This window comes from Podarcis tiliguerta, assembly GCF_965153285.1.
Source record: "Podarcis tiliguerta genome assembly, chromosome: 10".
In the NCBI taxonomy this organism is placed as follows: Eukaryota; Metazoa; Chordata; class Lepidosauria; order Squamata; family Lacertidae; genus Podarcis; species Podarcis tiliguerta.
In genome coordinates this window covers 43840456-43859948 of record NC_139543.1, presented here as the reverse complement: position 1 = coordinate 43859948, position 19493 = coordinate 43840456, and the positions used below count along the sequence as shown (strand labels likewise).

At 42.7% G+C, this 19493-nt stretch overlaps 2 protein-coding genes across 6 annotated transcripts in view; one reads left to right on the top strand and one right to left on the bottom strand.

The window, feature by feature from the left end:
* Nucleotides 1-1064: 1064 nt before the first annotated feature.
* On the bottom strand, nt 1065-16711 carry CHADL (chondroadherin like). Of its 3 annotated transcripts, none has more exons than XM_083400888.1 (5): nt 16093-16711; nt 8787-8955; nt 5560-7230; nt 3981-4147; nt 1065-3289 (listed from the first exon to the last, which is right to left on the bottom strand). In XM_083400888.1, the coding sequence occupies exons 2-5, from the start codon at nt 8940-8942 to the stop codon at nt 2998-3000; spliced, it is 2286 nt and encodes a 761-aa protein (XP_083257014.1). In that variant the 5' UTR covers nt 8943-8955; nt 16093-16711; the 3' UTR covers nt 1065-2997. The 3 variants fall into 3 exon arrangements, with proteins under 3 accessions (XP_083257014.1, XP_083257015.1, XP_083257016.1); XM_083400889.1 differs by lacking the exon at nt 16093-16711 and adding an exon at nt 14185-14259; XM_083400890.1 differs by lacking the exon at nt 16093-16711 and having other exon boundaries at nt 8787-9065.
* The window catches only part of LOC310658667 (uncharacterized protein), a 23162-nt gene continuing 7629 nt past the window's right edge, over nt 3961-19493 (top strand). The window contains exon 1 of one of the 3 annotated variants that reach the window (XM_083400893.1): nt 3961-4059. The gene's annotated coding sequence lies outside the window, so the exon portion shown is untranslated. Of the gene's footprint in view, nt 4060-11602; nt 11617-18538; nt 18796-19493 lie in introns of those variants that run through there. The other 2 variants (XM_083400894.1, XM_083400892.1) reach the window with 2 other exon arrangements.

Sequence of the window (19493 nt, the reverse complement as noted above, 5' to 3'; positions counted from 1 at the left end):
TTTGCCTTTTGTCTTCTCAGACAGGTCATAACCACAACACCAAAAGTATAATCCTTTTTCACTTTTATAATACTATATATTAGAGAAAGTGTTTCCGAACCAGAACACACAAATGTTTTTAAACATATGCACTATAGACATGTGCTAGGAACATAATGCATGGAATGACATTTAGTTTTCGTTTTCTGACTCAACTCCTCTTTCTCTGCTGCCGTTGCCCCCAAATTGTGTTTCTTCCATCCTTCCCCTTTCCTATTTGCATTTATTCCCAAACTACCTAAAGTGTGACAGCTGGAATCTAAAGGGATTGGAATGGGCTATTATGGCATGTTGCGTTTCTAAAGCAGGGTGGGTAGACTTACGGCTTGTTGGTTGTGCTGAGCCTTTTTCTTTCTGTTAGCTAGAACTCAAAAGACCTAACAACCATAGCCAGGTGCAAATGACAGATAGGAAGAATTAAAGAATAAGGTCCCTTTGAGCACATTTTGAGACTAGGAATGTGACCAGAACTGGGCTGAGCTCTTTACAGCAGCTTAATTTAGGTAGAAAAAATTCATTTTGTTGTTGCCATTGTTAAACAATTGGGAGTCAGAATTTCATGTCAGTCTTCTGCAAATCAGCCAGAGATCTGTCTGTGGATTCTGATCTAACTTCTGCATTGCCCTAATGTAAACCATCTTTATCAAGCATCCTTGTCACTCTTCTGACTGTGGGCATTTTGATGGGCCCCAAAGTCAGCGTGTTTCTCCCACCTTGGCCTGAAATGAAAGAAGGCTGTTGGGTGGGGACTTGAAATAGTCCAGAAGTGTGGACCATCCCTGTCAGCCTCTTCATTCCCAAGCTTCTGGTGAGGTGGTTTTTCATTTCCTTCCTCAACAATAAATGTGTACGGGGAGAGTCCTGATCTAACCATATGTTTTTGTACAGACTCTACCCATCTTCTACCAACTTTCTCCTTACAGAAAGTAAGTCTGTGCTTCTTAACATCAGGAAAGAAAGTAAATCTCATTTTTATAAATGTAAAACAAGAATAAAAGTAAATCTCCACACACTAGAGCTGTAACTGAAGTGTTTATATTTTAGCTTTATTGTTTATGATACTTGTATAGCCATATAAAAAGAGCTTGCTTCTAACTGTATTTCACATACAAATAATTATTTGTGCATTTAGTTACATGTAGGAAACAGCCCTGAAGCTGTGGGGGAGTTTTCGTTTCGATTTCAATGCCATTAAGCTGTGGTACCTCCTGTTATTCTTTACTAGAGTGACATTTAAGATTTGTCTCTTACATTGCACTGGCAATGCACTTCCGTCTAAGAATATGAATTCCTTCCTTGTTTTGTTGCTGTAGTGCCAGCATCCCTGACCATACAGATGACAGCCATAGTCCAGCACTGGTCCCTGGTGAGGTTAAAAGTGGCCTAAGCCTGTGAGAATCTGTTCTGAGAAGTGAAGCAACAATTACCCGATTTACATTCACAGGAGCAGCCACATTGCCACTATGAACCAGTCTTAAAATTCTCACCCCGAGAGCAGATGGGCCGTGGTATATCTCCAGAAGAGGGTTGCCATTTGATAAAATATTAATAATGACGCTTTTAATTCTGCTAAGCTTGTTACCTTGTGAAATAATGGTTGGAATAAATACTGGCCAGCCCCCTGCAATGGCAGCTTCCTGGGGTTTAAATCATGCCCATTACTTAAGCGTGTGTTTCCATCATCCTGGTGTTTTGAAAAGCTCCTAGGAGGAAATCTCACTACTTCCCTGGGCAACTTGTTCCATTGTCTGATGCTTCTTACAGTGAAAAGGTGCTTCCTGATAGGCGGCTTTCAGCTGCTAACTTTAGCATGGACGCTTAGAAAGAAGTCATTTTGCAAGCAAAGGAACTTGCTTTTGAAAAAAGCATGGTTAGGATAAGGCTGTAAATCTGCTGTGCTACAACTTGCCCCCATGGCTGCTTTTGTTTCCTGCTGTGAAACGCTTGATTTCATTTTTGTTTGGAGACATCTTGGTTCTTTCGAACAGTCTTATCCCATGGTTCTTTCAATGCACATTCTTTTGCTATTGCGTCAAATCCCCCATATTTTGTCTCTTGTAGAATGTTTGTCGCCTCCAGAGATAACTCCAGAACACACCAGAGATAAGAGGCAGTTTAACCTTGGGAAGAGTATTGGTTGCTTACAGATGGTGAGCTCCTAGCACTACCCAATTATTGCTCTTCTGTGGTAAGCTATGCTAGAATTCACAACAAATTCCTCAATTCTGAATTGCAAAATTCTGTAAATAGTGCCAAAAGCTATTGGCATGTAGAACATCAATGCGTAAATTTGGCAAACTGAATACAATGAGTAGCAGAAGACAAAGACTTAGCCAAATTGTAGCTTAGCCCAAATATTCCAATGCTTAGAAAAAGCATCACAAGAGCATTGACTTTAATAACTAATATACTTCACAAAGGCAACTTTCTAACTATCTCCTCTAACAGAAACTGCTGTTTCTACTTCAACAAAATGCTCCTGGTTGAGACTGTGGGTTCTTTTACAATTTAGCAAAGATGCAGAAACAGCTCACAGTTCAGCTGTGGGCAAAAAATTCAGCAACCTTGAGAAAGCTTTACATTACGTATGTATGTATGGCAAGCTCTTAATACTTTTTAAGCCCTTGTTAAATACAGACAGACTGGAAAGTGTGCAGGACATGTCTGGCTAAATCATGGTGACAAGAGGAGCACTCGGTACCTGCCACTACTTCCAGACTAGCAGAATAAACGATAGAATATTTAAGTGTGCACATTTGCCTATACAGTACAAGCATCTTGGAGATTTTAACCATGCTCAGTGCATGATTGTACAGGCAGACAGCTATAGCATACCGCTCCACTTGCCTGCCTCTTTAACATCTAAGATTGACTTTTGGTATAATTATCAAGTATTCCTTTGAAAATGCACCTTTTGTAGTATGGAGGGATTTGCAGGCCATAAAAATGTGCCCCCTCTCAAGCCTTTCTCCCCCTATTAATGGGGAAGCGCATTTTCAGCAACTTGCTCTTCCTGCTTCTGCTTTTCCTGCTTTTCTTGACTCGTATATTCCCAGCTTGCTGCTGCCTCTTCTTACTGGAGCTCCTTCCAGCCTTGGCTTTGCCTTTAGTTGAACTGGTTCTTTTTGTCTTCTTGGTATTCCAGCCTGGGCAGCTTTGGAAGATAGTGACGAGCTTCACCTTCTGGCCACGTACCTCTGCTGGGGAGCCACAGGTGGCTCCTACTCTAAGATTCAGCTTGTCAAGCCACCTGAAAAGGAGGAAGAAGCGAGGCAATATAATCAGCCTAAGTACTAAGCCTTTGTATCTTCACAGTCACACACTTTCCTACATTTCTGAAAGCTTGCTTCTTGATACAAGAGGATCTTCAGTTATTGTGAAACACAGAGGAGGAGAAAGGAAGGTATGGAGACTTGATGATTTCATTAATTTAATGAATTAATTTAAAATTTAAAAAAAAATTCTAAGTCAGCCTAGGCAACTATGGAGCTCAGCTTATCAGCTTGATGCGTAAACGAATGAACCACCTTTTCAAATTGTGTTGGGTTGCCTATCTCTTACCTAGCTTTAGTCTAGATACACTGCAGCATTTGAGTCAGCTTAAAGCATATTGGCTTGAAAGCAGATGCAATAGCATTTGAAGTGAGTTGCATAATGAAAAGAGTTGCTTCGTATTTGCTGCTCTTGGGCCTTCCCCATCCCTTACTTGGTTTATTGGCAATAAAGAGGAACATGTTGAATTACAGTACAATTTTGTGACTAGGCAACAGAAACTAGAACAGTGCCCATAATCACTTTGCTGAGATGGCTGGCAAGAGTGCTAGTCTGAGCATGTTAATAGGATGCGTTTGAAGCCCTGCCAAATAAGAAAGAGAGACAAACGTTCTACCCAAACTGCTGTTCTACAAGCCCTTGTGCAGTAGTGGGAACTAGCAGCTCACTTGCGTAGCGGGAGAAGTTGGCAGTCGCAAGAGAAAGGAACATCACTCAGGCTGATGACCTCCAGAGCTGTAAAGCTGTGTAAGTTCGGCAGACTGCGCACTTTGTTTTTCTCAAGATACAGGCTTCTTATCTGTGGGCCCAAGCCAGTGAAGGCACCAGAGGAAATCTGAAAACACAGAACGAGTTTGGCTGTCAGACGCTTAATGACATCAGCAGTAAATTCTACGTTAGCCAGTTATCTGAAACTTCTGGTGGCATTGACCCACTTGGCGTGTCCCACCAGAACCCTTTGGAAGGTGCTCTTCTACTTATCCAGGCACTTTAGCTTCCACATCCCACCCCAGACTGATCAAATTATGGTCGTTCCATATTACTTTAAGGAAAAAAACTTGGATGGGGAAATGGAATTGCTCTACCAGATCTGAGCATCTTCAACCTATAGCTATAAGGGTGCTGGAATAAAGGAAGTAATAGTTCTAGCTTTTAAATTTGCTCATCTGCCGTGGTTTCGGGCTTTGTACCTTCTCCCTGCCCCTTTGAAAAGTATCCAGTTGATGGCAGCATTTAAACAAAAGAAAAACAGCAATAACCCCCGAGATCATATTTATACATTGTGCAGGTAGTTTGGATACAAGCTGTTTAAAAAACTGACACGGTGAGTCAGACCCCTGGTTCATTTAGCTGCGCTCTGGGGTTTTATTCATGCAGGCATCTTTCCCAGTCATAGCAGGAGATGTCAAGGAATGAACCTGGGACCTTTTTGCATAAGAAGCCTGTGTCCTGATAACTGGGCAATGGCCATTCCCTTGGCCTGCAGGAGCCATGAGATGAAATGGAACAGCTGTGCAGCAGAGAGAGTTTGACTAGGGTTAGCCTCTCCTGTGGCCACTGCAATGTGTGGAAAAGCCACACCTGCTAGAAATTGTATTGCATATCTCTGTTAAAGGCCTAAGAGCAGATTTTGTGGTCCGGGGGGAGGTCATTAGCTCAGAGGCAGGCACCTGACAGTAAGAGCTGTTCGACAGTGGAATTTGCTGCCAAGGAGTGTGGTGGAGTCTCCTTCTTTGGAGGTCTTTAAGCAGAGGCTTGACAACCATATGTCAGGAGTGCTCTGATGGTGTTTCCTGCTTGGCAGGGGGTTGGACTTGATGGCCCTTGTGGTCTCTTCCAACTCTATGATTCTATGATTCTATGATTCTACCTTCCTTGCATGCAGAAAGCCCTGCACTTAATGCCTGGCATTGCCAGGTGGGGCTGGGGAAAACCCCTGTCTGAAACCCTTGAGAGCTGCTGTCAATTGGTTACTGAGCTAGATGAACCAATGCAAGTCTGACTTGATTAAGTTTATCCCCTTCAGGTGAAGCTTGTACTGTATTTGGGGAAGGTGGCAAGATAGGGCCTACAGGTTGGATAGGGCCTCCTAGCACATTTGTACAATTTCCCAAATTCTTCTTATGACACCTGAGAACTTGGTATTTAATAAAATTAAGCAAAGAAACATTTGCAAAGGGGTGTTATTGGGACTATGATGGCAAGAAAAGGCAGGTCTTAATTTCCAACCTTCCTACCGCTGCTTACCTGTTCTAGCCCCATATCATCCAAATACAGGTGCTGCAGAGATCTTGCCACTGGCAGGAAGGCGCCATCCCCAATGTACTTTATGGGATTCTTGGACAACTTCAGTTCACTAAGCGTGGGCAGCCCTCTGAGAGACTTGGTGGGCACTTCCTGCAAATGATTCTCGTCTAGATGCAGCTTCTCCAGCAGCTTGGCATGTCCCAGAGCCTTGGGAGACATGTGAGTGATGCGGTTCCCTGTTAAGTATAACCAGCGTAGCTTCTCCAGCCCAGCCAGATCATTATCGGTCAGCTGACTGATGGAGTTGTGTTGCAAGTGGAGGGCAAAGAGGTTTGGCAAGAGGGTGAAGGAGCTTTTGGATATCTGGTTGAATCCATTGTGGTCCAGGTAGAGATATGCAAGCTGGGCAGGCCCTTTGAAAACATCAGCATCTACAGAATCTATGTTGTTGTTAGACAGGTAAAGGTAGACGAGGTTTTTCAAGTCCTGGAAAGCACCAGGCTGCAGCCTTGCAATCTTGCAGTTCTGCAGATGGAGTGAGGTCAGGTTTCTCAAGCCAGGGAAGGAGTCTTGAGGTACCGAGTGGAACTCATTATGGCGCAAGTCCAGAAGTTGGGTGTTGCTTGGAAAGCCTTTGGGAATACTCTGGAGGTTTCTCCTGACACAGTTTGCATGCTGGGAATCTGGTGAACAAGTACATCCTTGTGGACATCTTACAGCATCCTTCTCTGGTTCCCTGGTGACCGTGGCCAGGCTAGGCAGCAGCTCCTCACCCAATGCGTGACTTCTGCACTTCATATCTGTTGCCCTCAGGGATTCCAGGTGCTCTCCCCTGACGGCAGCAGGACCAGCACATACCACATCGGCGTGTATTCTTGCTTTCGCAGCCCATTCCTTGAAGGGGCGCATTTCACAAGTGCAAAGGACAGGGTTCCCTGTTAGGTCAATTTTTTTGAGGTGGGCCATCTCCGTCTGTGGCTGCAACACGGACAGCTGGTTGTTATGCAGGTCAAGAGTGTGCAGCAGAGGGCTCTTGACAAAAGCTCTGTGTGAGACTTCCTGAAGGGCCATGTTGTCCAAGAAGAGCTGTTTCAGGGATGCCATCTCAATGGCCTCCTCACCAATATAAGTGATTGGATTATTTCCGAGGTCTAGCTGGGCTGTGCCAGACAATCTAGAGAGCGCCTCGTTAGGAAGGAACTGAAGTTCATTGTGATCTAGGCTTAGCTTCCTAAGGGTCGATAATCCACCAAAGGCCTCGTTGGCAAGCACATTGAGTGAGTTGTGGGACAAATTAATCCACTTGATCAACTGAAGTCCCTGGAAGACCATATCTGGTAGGTAAACCAAGGAGTTTCTTGCCAGGTTAAGAAAGGTGAGGAAGCCCAGTTGACTAAAAGCCCCTGGCTTTATTTCCTCAATGCTATTATTTTCTAGGATAAGCTGCCGGAGGGAGGAGAGGCCATCTAGAGACTCTTGATAGATGAATGCTATATTGTTGGAAGCCAAATTGAGGTAGACAAGCCGTCCTAATCCCCTGAAAGCCCCTTCCTCAATGCTTTCCACCTTGCATCTCTGAAGTTTCATGTGGGTGAGGTATGGAATAGGCAAGAAAGTTCCTGCAGAGATGACTTTGATTTCATTACCCCGGAGGTCAAGTCTTTGAGTGACCTGTTGATTACACAGATAAACATTAGCTTTATCCTCAACTAATTGTCTTGCTCACGGTCTTTTGGAACAATGTTGCCTCTGGATGAAAAGTCAATTCCTCACTCCCTGGTGTCTTTGTTATAATAGAGAATTAGCATATTATTAACTATTCCATACTTGGAGTAGATATAGAAAATGACTTTTCCCCATAGGTCTCACCTTTTGAATCCACAACAACAGACTTCAAATTCAATCCCAGAAAAGACTGAGAGACCTTTTCAGATGGGAAAAGCATAAATGTATAGTTGCATGGACCTGATACCAAATGGGAATTTGTCTACTTGAGACCAGAGTTTTGGGAGTCTCAGGTCTGGGTAGCCACAGGGTATCAGTAGCTTCAAATAAAGCAGTCTGTACAAAAAGGAGCGGGTAATATTTTCAGGCTGCATCAAACAACTTATGATGACTTCTTTGGCTTGTTATGATTTAGGAGCATAAGAAGCTGCCTTATGCTGAGTCAGGCCAATGGTTCATCTAGTTCAGTATTGCTTACACTGACTGGCAGATGCTCTCTGGGGTTTCAGGGTTTAAGTGGCATATTATTCCAGCTAAAACCTCATTCCAACTGCAGGATGTGTAAGGGGGCATGCCTATTTTATCCATTTGTGGTGGAATTGTAATATGTACATGGGTGAGGTATACAAGTTTTGGGTGTAGATAGGGCCAATATTAGGTGCTAATGCTACTGTAATTAATCATCTCACTGTCTTAATAGCGTAGGTATCAAATGTACCGTATGTGTATTATTTTGACCTGTTTGTAATTGCTGAGATTGTTCTTTCCAGTAGTGCAAGGCTCAAGGTATATGATTGATTAAGGAATGTCTGATAAAATCCTTAGATATTATGTAAATGGATGAACTGACATATTATTAATATTAGAAATTTGTTAGAGGCAGCAGCTGTTCTTTAAAAAAAAGTCTCTGGGTTAGAGAGACCTTAGGTGTCTTCACTAGAACTTTTAAAGAAACTGGAGCTGTTTCATAGACTCATAGAATTGGAAGGGAATGTCAAGGCTCATCAACTCCAACACAGTGTGCGAGCCAGTGTGGTGTAGTGGTTAAGAGCGGTAGTCTCGTAATCTGGGGAACCGGGTTCGCGTCTCCGCTCCTCCACATGCAGCTGCTGGGTGACCTTCGGCTAGTCACACTTCTCTGAAGTCTCTCAGCCCCACTCACCTCACAGAGTGTTTGTTGTGGGAGAGGAAGGGAAAGGAGAATGTTATCCGCTTTGAGACTCCTTCGGGTAGTGATAAAGCAGGATATCAAATCCAAATCCAAACTCCAACCCACTGCTAATGCAGGAAACCCATTAAACATCTCTGATAGGTAGCATTCCAGCCTTGGCTGAATAATAAAGGAACATCCACCACTTTACAAGGCAATTTCCCCCCAAAACTCTTTCCAGTTTGAACTTTGCCAGTAGGATGTCGGAGGAAAGGGCCCTATGGATGCTTCACAGAAGTGCACTTGTGCAAACCTCGTGTTGCACGTCCCTCGTTGCTTCCCGCAAACTGACCTGAGGGATGTTAATGGGCACCTTGGTGAGGTTCTTGTTCAAGCACATGACTTGATGCTTGATGCCGTCGCAGAGGCAGATTTGTGGGCAGCGTTCAGCAACCGTCTTTCCGGTGAGGAGGGCTGACAACAGGAGAAGGCGCACAGAGGTCCACATCTTGCGGAAGCGGCTGAGTAGGGAATATGCAAGAAAGCCAAGTCGTAAGGCAATATTAAACTTTCTGCTGCTGTCGTGGACTGGCTGCAGGCAGAGGAGTAGTGGGAGGCTGGATGGGCAAATGGTTTGAATAACGCAGCATCCTAAAATGTGTTAGAAAACACAAGGCAAATCCTCAGCATGTGTTCCCACCATACTTATTTAGTAACAGTTAAAGAAATGGGCTTGTGCACTGGGTGTGCATGCTGAATGCACAAAACCACTTACAGTGGTACCTCGGGTTACAGACGCTTCAGGTTACAGACTCTGCTAACCCGGAAGTAGTACCTCAGGTTAAGAACTTTGCTTCAGGATGAGAACAGAAATCGTGCGGCGGCAGCTGGAGGCCCCATTAGCTAAAGTGGTAACTCAGGATAAGAACAGTTTCAGGTCGAGAACTGACCTCTAGAACGAATTACGTTCTTAACCAGAGGTACCACTGTATTTTTTAAAAAATGCTCTACACGGATGACCTTAATATTGTCACTGTGATGTAATAAAAAGGGGTATAAACTGAGCAAGTGATCTTCAGATACACTGCCTCCCCCTCCCCACCAATCCAAACCTTAATATATCCAAGACAGGCACTTTCCATACCAGAAACCTTCATTCTTCCTCATTTGCAATGTTGCTCCTGGACTGGAAGCAAATTACAGTTCTTGCGAATTAAGACCAATTAAAGCAATCTGATGTTGAGAATACAACTTTAATCAATTTAGCTCTTTAATACTGCTGCTTCCGGCTTTTCCTTCACTGCTCTTCACTTTGTGTATTTTTTAATGGCTGTTTTTAAAAGACAAATGTTAAGGCTCCCGTTGTTAGAAGTGAATCTGACCTACCTTAGGGAGGCCCCTCAGCCAAAGTAAAGAGAACAGCAGGGGCTTTGGAGAGAGACCAAGAGAGAGAAGGAAATGGAGGAGGGGTGTGTGCAATTGGAATCACAAATCAACATAGTTTAGACAAAATTAAAATGGAGGAAGAAATCCCTGAAGATTTAGAAACATGCATAAACTGGGCACAAAAGCCCAAAGCAAAAATCAGTATTTTTTCATTTACAGGGCAATAAAATTGATTTATACTGTATATAGCCCTCTCTTCTGCCCACCCCACCTCAACTGATGTGCAGGTTATTTTACATAATGCAACAAAATTAAACCATCACTTGATGCCAAGAGGTTCATTTCTTTGCTTTCCCTTCATTCGCCTTCTTTTTGCGCGACCTTCTTTGTGAATTTTCATTTTTCTTTGCCTGTTCCCTCAGATCTGCATGTCTTGGTTATTTTCTGTGCCTGTCAATTTTCCTCTATTGCCAAAGTTAAGATTTCACTCCTCCCTGAAGACCCCTTTCTCTGTAGAATACAAGAGTCTTTACATACATACACCACTTCATTCATTAATTCATTCCACACCTCACCCATTACAAGTAATAATACAAAAAAATAGATTTCCTAAGGGATAGTCTTGCTTAGTGGAAATATAAAATATTTTCCCTTACTTCCTCTCAGTAAACTGTCAATTACAATACACTCTTCACACATAAATAAACAGAATGTTTAATACCAGTGATGAACACAACTGCATCCTGGGAGTGTTATGAATTGCATTTTTTTTTTAAGAGAGAAAGAAGCTCCTGTACTTTAAGCGACTAATTACAATGAAAGTGGAGTTTACAAAGGTGTATGGTACTGTTTTAAGTGTTGCATTTTTTATGGACGGTTCCAAACCTGGCTGATTCCACAGCTATCCCTGTCAGAGGAGCACAATATGATTCAGATGTCCTTGGCATCTAACTCCCATCATCCCTCACCACTAGCCTTGCTGGCTGGGGCTGATGGCAACTGGAGTCCAGCAACATAGGGAGGGACATAGATATGCCATCCCTACCCTAGGCCAAGTCTAAGAAGCCTTGTCTTCTAATCCATCTCTCTCTTTATTCCTTCTGTGCCAGCAGGCAGCTTGATAGAAACCTGGCTGCAATTTTTATACCCTTCTTTTACTCCAAAGAGGTCAAAGCAGCTGAGGTCAGGCTAACGTTCCCCCGATTCTCTGGAATGTGTGCAAAGCTTGAGTCTCATGTCCTTGGTGGGATTGGGTCTCAATATCTCCATTTCCTGAGTCACATGTTTACTATGACCAGTTTGTCTGTCTGTCTCTGTCTGCAGTGCAGCTGGCTAGACACAAAGCATCCCAAATTATTCATCGAATGTTGAAATACTTAAAGACTAAAAATACATCACCCACCCCATTGCACAATGCTGACTTAAAACATCTGCTTCTAAGTTTATTAGACTTAGGAACAGATTTTACATCTTGAACTGTACAACTAATTCATACAGTCATGTTGTGGAGAAATACCCATTTAGGAATGAAGTGTCCCTATTCCTTTAGCCAGACAGCTTCTTATTATTTGGCAGCAAAAGGGTGTTGTAAACAAAAACTGCTCCCTTTCCCTTATGGGGTACACAAGAGCTCTTATAGAATCCTTTGTAGGTTCTGCATCAGTAGGGGAAAATAACAGCAGCCAAGCAGAGAATATTGAGAAGCAAAGCAGCTAGTAAGCCTGATCTTTATTAAAGCTGTTGCAACAGGGTGCTCCCTCTACATGCAGGAGAGAGGAGGAGGACCCAGGACAAAGGTGTGCAAGCCCTTATATAGACTTTTGAACTGCCCACCCTAGAACCTAAGACCACTCCTCCATACATCATACATACATACATACATACATACATACATACATACATCAGAGAAGGGGCGGGCTACAACAGAAATCTGAGTGCCTTGTTTTTATCCTGTCTGCCAGGTTACCTGATTGGATTACCTGGGCATCCTGGCCACTCTTTTGTTATGATAACTACTCAATTTCTGAATCCAGGTTACAGGTCACAGGCTCACCCTATTCATATCTTAAATGTGCCCTTAAGGCAGAACTTGTGAACAAAGAGACAATGGGGAGACTTCCCATTTCCTTAGACCTTGCAGAGAAATATTTGAGGTAATTTGGGAGAGACAAAATGGTTTCAGGACTTTTTTCTGTGGGGTTTCAGACGTGGTTTATACATTTATGTATATGCTTGCTTGGTACATTTATAAACATTTACTTTATATAATAAGACCTTAAAATTCTTATAACAAGGGCTTTATAATTATCCCCGACTACAACTGACAAAATGCTTCCCCTTCCCCAAAGTGCCCACTAACTTACCTAGTTCCTTACCTGGATAAGGCTACGTAAAGTTGGGAAGAGGAAAAGAAATATTGGTGTGAAAACTATCAGAACCTTGTAAATGTTCCTGGTATGTGCATTTGCAGTGAAAAGAGCTGAATGAGCTCTTGTTCAACAGTGGTGTGTGTGCGCTCTCTCACTCCCTCTCAAACACACAAACACACAGGGAGGGTGGAAGCAGGGAAGGCAGCAGCAAAAAGGAAGACCTGCAATTGCCTTTAATTTATCAGTTGCTGCTACCTATAATATTTGGGGGTCAACCGAGGAGTTTTCTATGTACACCAATAAAATAGCATGCAGAATAATTTGAAAGCACATCCACATGTCTCTTGAGTACCTTCGCAGAGTACCTTTTAAATTTTTAAATTTAAAAATTGTACTTCTGTTTAGGAATTAATATGAAACCAGCATATGGATTGCAAACTCAATATGTTTATTTATCATGTGTATAGGTATCCCCCTTGAGCACACTGGGTAAGACCTGTGTGTAAAGTCATCATCCGTTGTTGTTGTAATTAATTCACATCCCACACATGTTGCAGGGCGTTTTGTAGTCACATTAATTCTTAGATGCAAGAGTCTTCCGTGTAGGAATTGTGTCATATATGCAATGGCACTCATTTAAGGGAGTGTTTCAGTGCATTTACTCTGCATAATCTCAGGGCATATTCTAAATCAGAAATGGCTAACCCTCAGTCTGAGAGCCTGATCTGTCCCTCCTAGCAAATTTTTCTGGACCCCTAAGACCCCATCAATTTTGGCAACGAAAACAAAAAACAAGGGAAACCTCTTGTTGGGTTTAAAACCTCTCTGCTCACCCCAGCAGTCTGGTGGGAATGAGAATGGACTTGTCAGCTAATCAGTTATCTGATGAGCAGGAAAGGAGTGAAGTGGCATCTGTTTTTGGGTGGTGCTCACGGAATATAGCTGATAGTGTGGAAAGTGAATATCGAAAGTACTTGCAGCTTTCAACAGAATAACAGTAGGCTAGAAGGCCACCAGAGATTTATACCCAAATGCCCAGGCAAGAGCAAATTCAGAACTAAAGGTAGACAGCTCATCTTTCACACAGTGCAGGGACAACAGTCAAATAGCATTGCAGAAAGTGTTGGGAGGCACAGAGCATAACACAGGCTTGGCCAGTCACATTGCACCCTCTTTTGAGGGGGTTGCACTGGCAATATTTATCTGCCTGATGGAGGCCTTGCTTTACCGCTCATAAAGTAGATTTGAATATAACAGTCCCTTCATTTATTTCAAACTATTCAAGTAACTCCATGTACATGAGGTAATTTGTTTTCTGTATAATTTCCTTCACTGCTTATGGTACACTGGAAGGCTAAAATTTTCCACAAAGTTTGGGAAATTGTCTTTATGGAGGGTTGTGGGACTGAAGGGAGAATGCTGGTTTATTTGCCATAGAGTTGAAATGATCACACACACACACACACACACACACACACACACACACACACACGCTGTTGGGAATGCCTGTAAAGCTGCCATACTGTTGCTTTGAATGTCAAAAAAATAAGGGACAACACATCTCATGAATGCTTCCGCCAATGGAAGCCCTGTATTCAGAATGTCCTTAGAAAATGTCAGGATTTCAGCCTACAAAGGGAGAATTTATTATCATCGCAAAAGTGACCCAAAGTGACTTACATTAAAGCCAATTAAAATAAGCACAACCAATAAAAACCTAAAAACACACCTATACAGATAAAAGACAGGTCTTACAGATCTGAACCCTCTAAGAGAGGCTATAAATACCCGAAAGCCCAATATATAATGCACTGCAGTCATCCAACCTACAGCCGATAACAGACAACAGAAGTTACAGTAGTTAAGACTGTCCTTGTCTAGATATGAGCACAGCTGGGCCACCATTCAAAGCCAAGGGAAGGCACTCTGCACCGTCAAGGCCACTTGAGCCTTAGGTGACAGAAGTGAATCTGGAATTACCCGTAAGCTACGTACCTTCAGAGGGAGTGAAAACCATCCAGGATTCTCATACAAGCTAATCAGTCCTCTTTTTTCTGCCTGCCATTGCAGTGGCTGGTAATGGAAACACACATCGAGAGCTGTTCATCCTTGCATTAACACTGGACTCTTTGTAATACCTTTAGACTTGGGCAAGCTGCAGCCCTTCCACAGAAGGAAACAAGGAAGCTCATGGAGCAGAATTGCAGAGCGCCGCTTCCCCCCTTCAAGCTGTCAAATAGGCCAACCTGTATTACACAGCCTCTCATTTATGAAGGCGACGAAGTCCTTGCTCTGCAAGCAGTTTCTCAGTGTGTGTGTGTGCACGCATATATGCACACACAGCAAGTTAAATTTCCAAATATCCTTATTGATTTGAATGATTTGCTCCAGTACATTAAATGCAAATTAAAACAAAGGGAAAACCTGTTGGATTCCAGGGTTTTGTTGTAAACAAAAATTGCCCTTTTCCCTTATGGGGTATCCAATAGCCCATATAAAGTCCTTACGTAGGTTCCCTATTGGTAGGAGAGAATAACAGAGGCCAACCAGAGAATATTGAGAAGCAAAACAGCTAGTAAGCTTGATCTTTATTGATCTTGTTATGTTGTCCAGTGACTCCCACTACTGTGGCTGGCACCCAAGGAATGTCCCCCACATAGTTCCGGGCAAAGACTTGGTTTCCTGGAACAAATGACGGTGGCGTGTTGGCACAGCCTGGGGGTTCGGCCACGGCAAAGTCCGGGTGCAGCTGGTCGAGCGGTGACCTGAGGTGGCAGCCCATAAGCAGTTCAGCAGGACTCCGCCCTGTGGCCGCATGAGGGGTGATGTGTTGCACGAACAAGTATTCGGCGACCTGCTCGTGCCAGTCTCCCCGGTCCAGGCGCGCCAGTGCCTCTTTTGCCGAGCGCACCATTCTCTCTGCTTGCCCGTTGCTGGATGGATGAAATGGTGCCGTTAGGGCATGGCGGATGCCCAGTCCCAAAAGATACCGCTCAAAAGTGCCTGATGTGAACTGCGGTCCGTTGTCGGAGACAAGGACATCAGGACACCCATGCGTCGCAAACAGGCCCCGCAGCACACGGATGACGGCCTCGGTAGTGGTGGAGGGCATCAGGGCCACCTCCAGCCATTTGGAATATGCGTCCACCACTACCATAAAGGTCCGGCCATGAAAGGTAGCCCAAATTTTTTGCTCTCTGAACCCAGATGTACTATTTGTGGAGGAAATCCAGGAAATTAATAGTTAAATAGAACCATTGTGAATAAACAAATCAGAACTTTCTCATTTATAATGTGATCCTTGGCTGTTCTCCTGTAGTTTTCAGTGTTTAGTTCAGTTCATGACTCTTTTCTGTTACACAGTCTTTGTCAACTTCTTTATAGTAAATATAAAAAATAGAATTTCTTAGCATAACAGTGCTTTCAGGTAGTCTGTGTTGTAAATGGGGAGGGGGTCATTCAGGTATTGCAAATGGGTTATTGACAACAGTTTTTCATTTATCATACTTCCCCCAGAAAGGGTAAATCAAGATTAAGGGCTTCCAGATTGAATCCTACCCATAAAATTGAGTCAAACAGATACCAGCAAAATTCAGATGGCAGTTTAAAAGGATTTGGCACTCTACTGCAATAAAGCTACTTTCCCCACAAAAAACAGACTTTTGTGGTAAGCAAATGCACTGAAGATGATGGGATAAGCCTGGTTTGATGCAATGTGATATAACTTGCCTCTTAACAAATCAGAATGAACGCTCAATACACAACCCAGGCTCCCAGGTTGTGAAAACAAATCAGGTTAAATGCTCAATATGGAAGTAGGCTAAAAATAACAGGCTAACATGCCAACGTTGGGTGCGTGTTGCAAAAATGTGCACACATGAGGTGCATTCAATATACACCCACCTGGAAGCACCCTACCACTCTGGATGATTCCAGACTGCCATTTGTGAGTGGGATTCAGTCTTGTTTTGACGGCAAATTTAAGTTGTGCAAGGAAAGTTGATTCGTCTCCCTTGCCCGCTCAGACTTATTGCGATAAGGAAAACGACAGGGACAATATGCACTGGGGAGTGGGCGATACCCTTTACTTGAGGCAATGTCCTATAACAACTCAGGAGGAATGCTCAGTAAAGAGGTCACCTGGAAGTGGCCTCTGTGTTCAAGGTAGCAAAAAGAGCTTTTCCACACTAAGCCCCATCCTTAAAAGAAAAGCCAACAGAGGTGACCAGCACACTCCGACTCTCAGCTTTAAGGTTGTGGCCCTATTATGCGCATTTACCAATACATCTCACTGAACACACTGGATCTTAATTGGGAGTAAAGATGCGCAGGATCGCGCTGCACATCACTTGCTTCTAATGACGTGAGACTTGCAGCGGGTCTGGGCTTACACTGCACTTTCCTCAAATAATTGCGAGCCTTCTCTCGCAAATAGTATTTTTATTCGTGCATCAAATGCATATTTACAGTGAACGGAGCTGATAGGAATATATACTGTACAAATCTGCTCCTGCACGCATGCACAGACTTCTCTGAGCGGCTTCCCAGGCACAAGCGAAGGCAATTTTTCCTTGGACAAATGACCTCATTCATATTCTCTTCCCCGCCCCATTTCTGTAAACTAGCACCGGAGGTCTGAGCATGCGCAGCGGCGATCATTATCCGGCAGCCTTCGCGACAAGTGCAGACGTCATGAGAAAGCAGAGCCGGCTTGGAGGCGCTGCTTAATTTGCATATCCCATCATACATTGCGCGGAAGGCCATAGATGATAAAATTTAAATACTTTTATTAATGTTTTTGTTTCGAACCCGATTATTAAACTGGCCTTGTCACCCTGGAAATCTACTGTTTACTCAAGGGATTACTTTGGACAGGTCCGTTAGGTATTCGCCCTCACCTGCGAGGCTGTTGACTGATCTCCGGTAGAGGCGCCCGAATGCTTTTCAGCATACTCTGGTTTCTCTTCAGATCGTATAAATCTTTCGCCTTTTACTAAAGATTTCCGTGGAGAGGAACATTTATGAGTTTACAACTAATTTTTTGAGGCTCTGTTTCGGCAGAGCTGTCTTATACGGTTTCAAAAAGTAGAATAAACTATTTTGTCTTTGAGCGGGTGTTTGGCGTTGCCCTTTTAATTTAATATTATTTATTTTTGTGTTCCTGAGGCTGTGAGATGGGTGATAGATCTGTGGTTTTTCTATTCTTAGGAAAGTGTAGGGTTAGAAGTGAGATGTGTTTCTGTTGGTGTACCGCTTGGAGATGGGCTATTACAAATAGTTTTGGGGTTTCTTTACTGCTTTCAACATCTTCCTTTTGGGGTTCTGTCTGAGTTGTATGATCTTAAAGAATATGAATTATTTTACTTCTCATCTCCATGTTAACATCATATTTAACCCTACTCTTAAAATCTAGAAATAAATAGTATATCACTTAAACAACAATGGAACGACCGTGTATTTATTGATCAAAAGCACCCAGCAACCCTCACATTTCTGTTCTTAAATTTCCTGAGCAAATTAATTACTCCCAGTGTTGTAGCACATTTGTCTTGCTTCTGTTATGATGGATAGAGTCCCCGGTCAAGGCGGTTCAAGATATGTGAATCCCAAGATGGTACAATGTACAAACACAAAACATTATGGTACTCCAGTGTTTGTTAGAGTTGATGGTTATAATATGTTTGCCTTGTAAGTGATCAATGGTGGAAAAATAATTTAAAAACAAAAGCACAACGCAAACAGTAGATTATTCCCAAAATCTGAACATTCATGTTTAATACCATATACTTAAATAATCATATGACTATAATAACTGGTTGCAGGCATGTATCTGGGTGTATGGTAAGTCTCATGGAACTCAATAGGACTTCCTTCTGAGTAGACTAACATAGAATCATCCTGTAAAATCATCCTTTAATCATTCTCCCAGTATCTTCCTTTACATCTTTCACCACATCTCAGTATTGTTTATAATACCCAGTTCTGGTAATAACGTTTGTCACAGGGGTTTATGTAATACATGAATTGAAAGTAATATTGGTGTGGGAAGTGAGTGTAATATTGGTGGTAGAATCAATGATCAATATTAGTTTTACTTGTACTTAGTTTGGGTCATGGAATAACATGCAGACATAGCATTTTGTGATGCAAGTAATGCACAGCATTACTAGAACCCCTGTTTTTTCCTCCCTTTTTTAAATTAACAAACAATAAGTAGTAGTTCAATTTATATATATATATATTCCATTCTGATGGTAACACATGTAAAATGTTGGAATCCTATTTCATAAACATTTGCCTTTTTCCATAAATTGGAAAAGAGAAATAAAGAAATATTGATTCCACTCCACTACTTCCTTTTTACTGCCTTATCTACTGGTGTTTTAAGACAGGATCTGGTGCACTGGGTCACTTTTTAATAGGGGGGGGGGCTGCAGGACCATTTTCACTAGAAACAATAGAAGGAAACCCTTGTTCAGCCCAGTTTCCTATATCAGACTTGATGGTTGAAGGGAAGCATATGAAAGAGCAGTGAGAGAAGCCAGCTACTTGGCTGTACAACCCAAAAGCAGCTCCAGGACAGCTTAATAAGAAGCACCGCAGCAGGTAAGGGAGATAGATTCATGGCTCAAATTGATGAGGATGCAGGAGCCACACAACAGGGAGCAGCACATGAGAATGATAAAAGCCTGAATCCATTTTGTGCCCCTAAAGAGATACTTGTTTTAGCAAAGGGGTTTCCTTATCATAGACTATAAAATTTAAGTGGGTTTTGGGGTGTTTTGAAGGCTAGTGACAGTGAGGATTGTTGAAGGCTATGTAGCATAGCAAAAATGGGAAAAAAGTATCCAGATTTAATTGTGAAACCAATATGTATGTTCCAAATAGGTACAACCATCCACTGATGAATGAGAGACTCTGATTGCATAATGCAGTTAACAGACTGTTTTTACTTTGAAGGATCTCAGGTCTTTACATTGGCACACTTACCTTGCATTTCCCAGCAATTGAGACCACAGTCTTAGTGTTGTAACCCACACTGAAGGGTGGGTAAGAAAGAAATAACAGTAGTGAGTTTTCCTCCCAGAAAGTGCATGATGCTGTATTTGAATTATTTGATGATGGTGTGTGCACAAGGGCCATCTGCCCAAAGGCTATGTGTACTGTGTGTTGTAGTTGTGCAAATGACATTAGCATGTATAGCTTTATGTTCATTACATCACTAATGAAAAATGACCCAGCTCTCTCCATTCATACTGGGCCGTTTTGTATTTATGTTATTTTGATGTCTTTAATGACAGGGT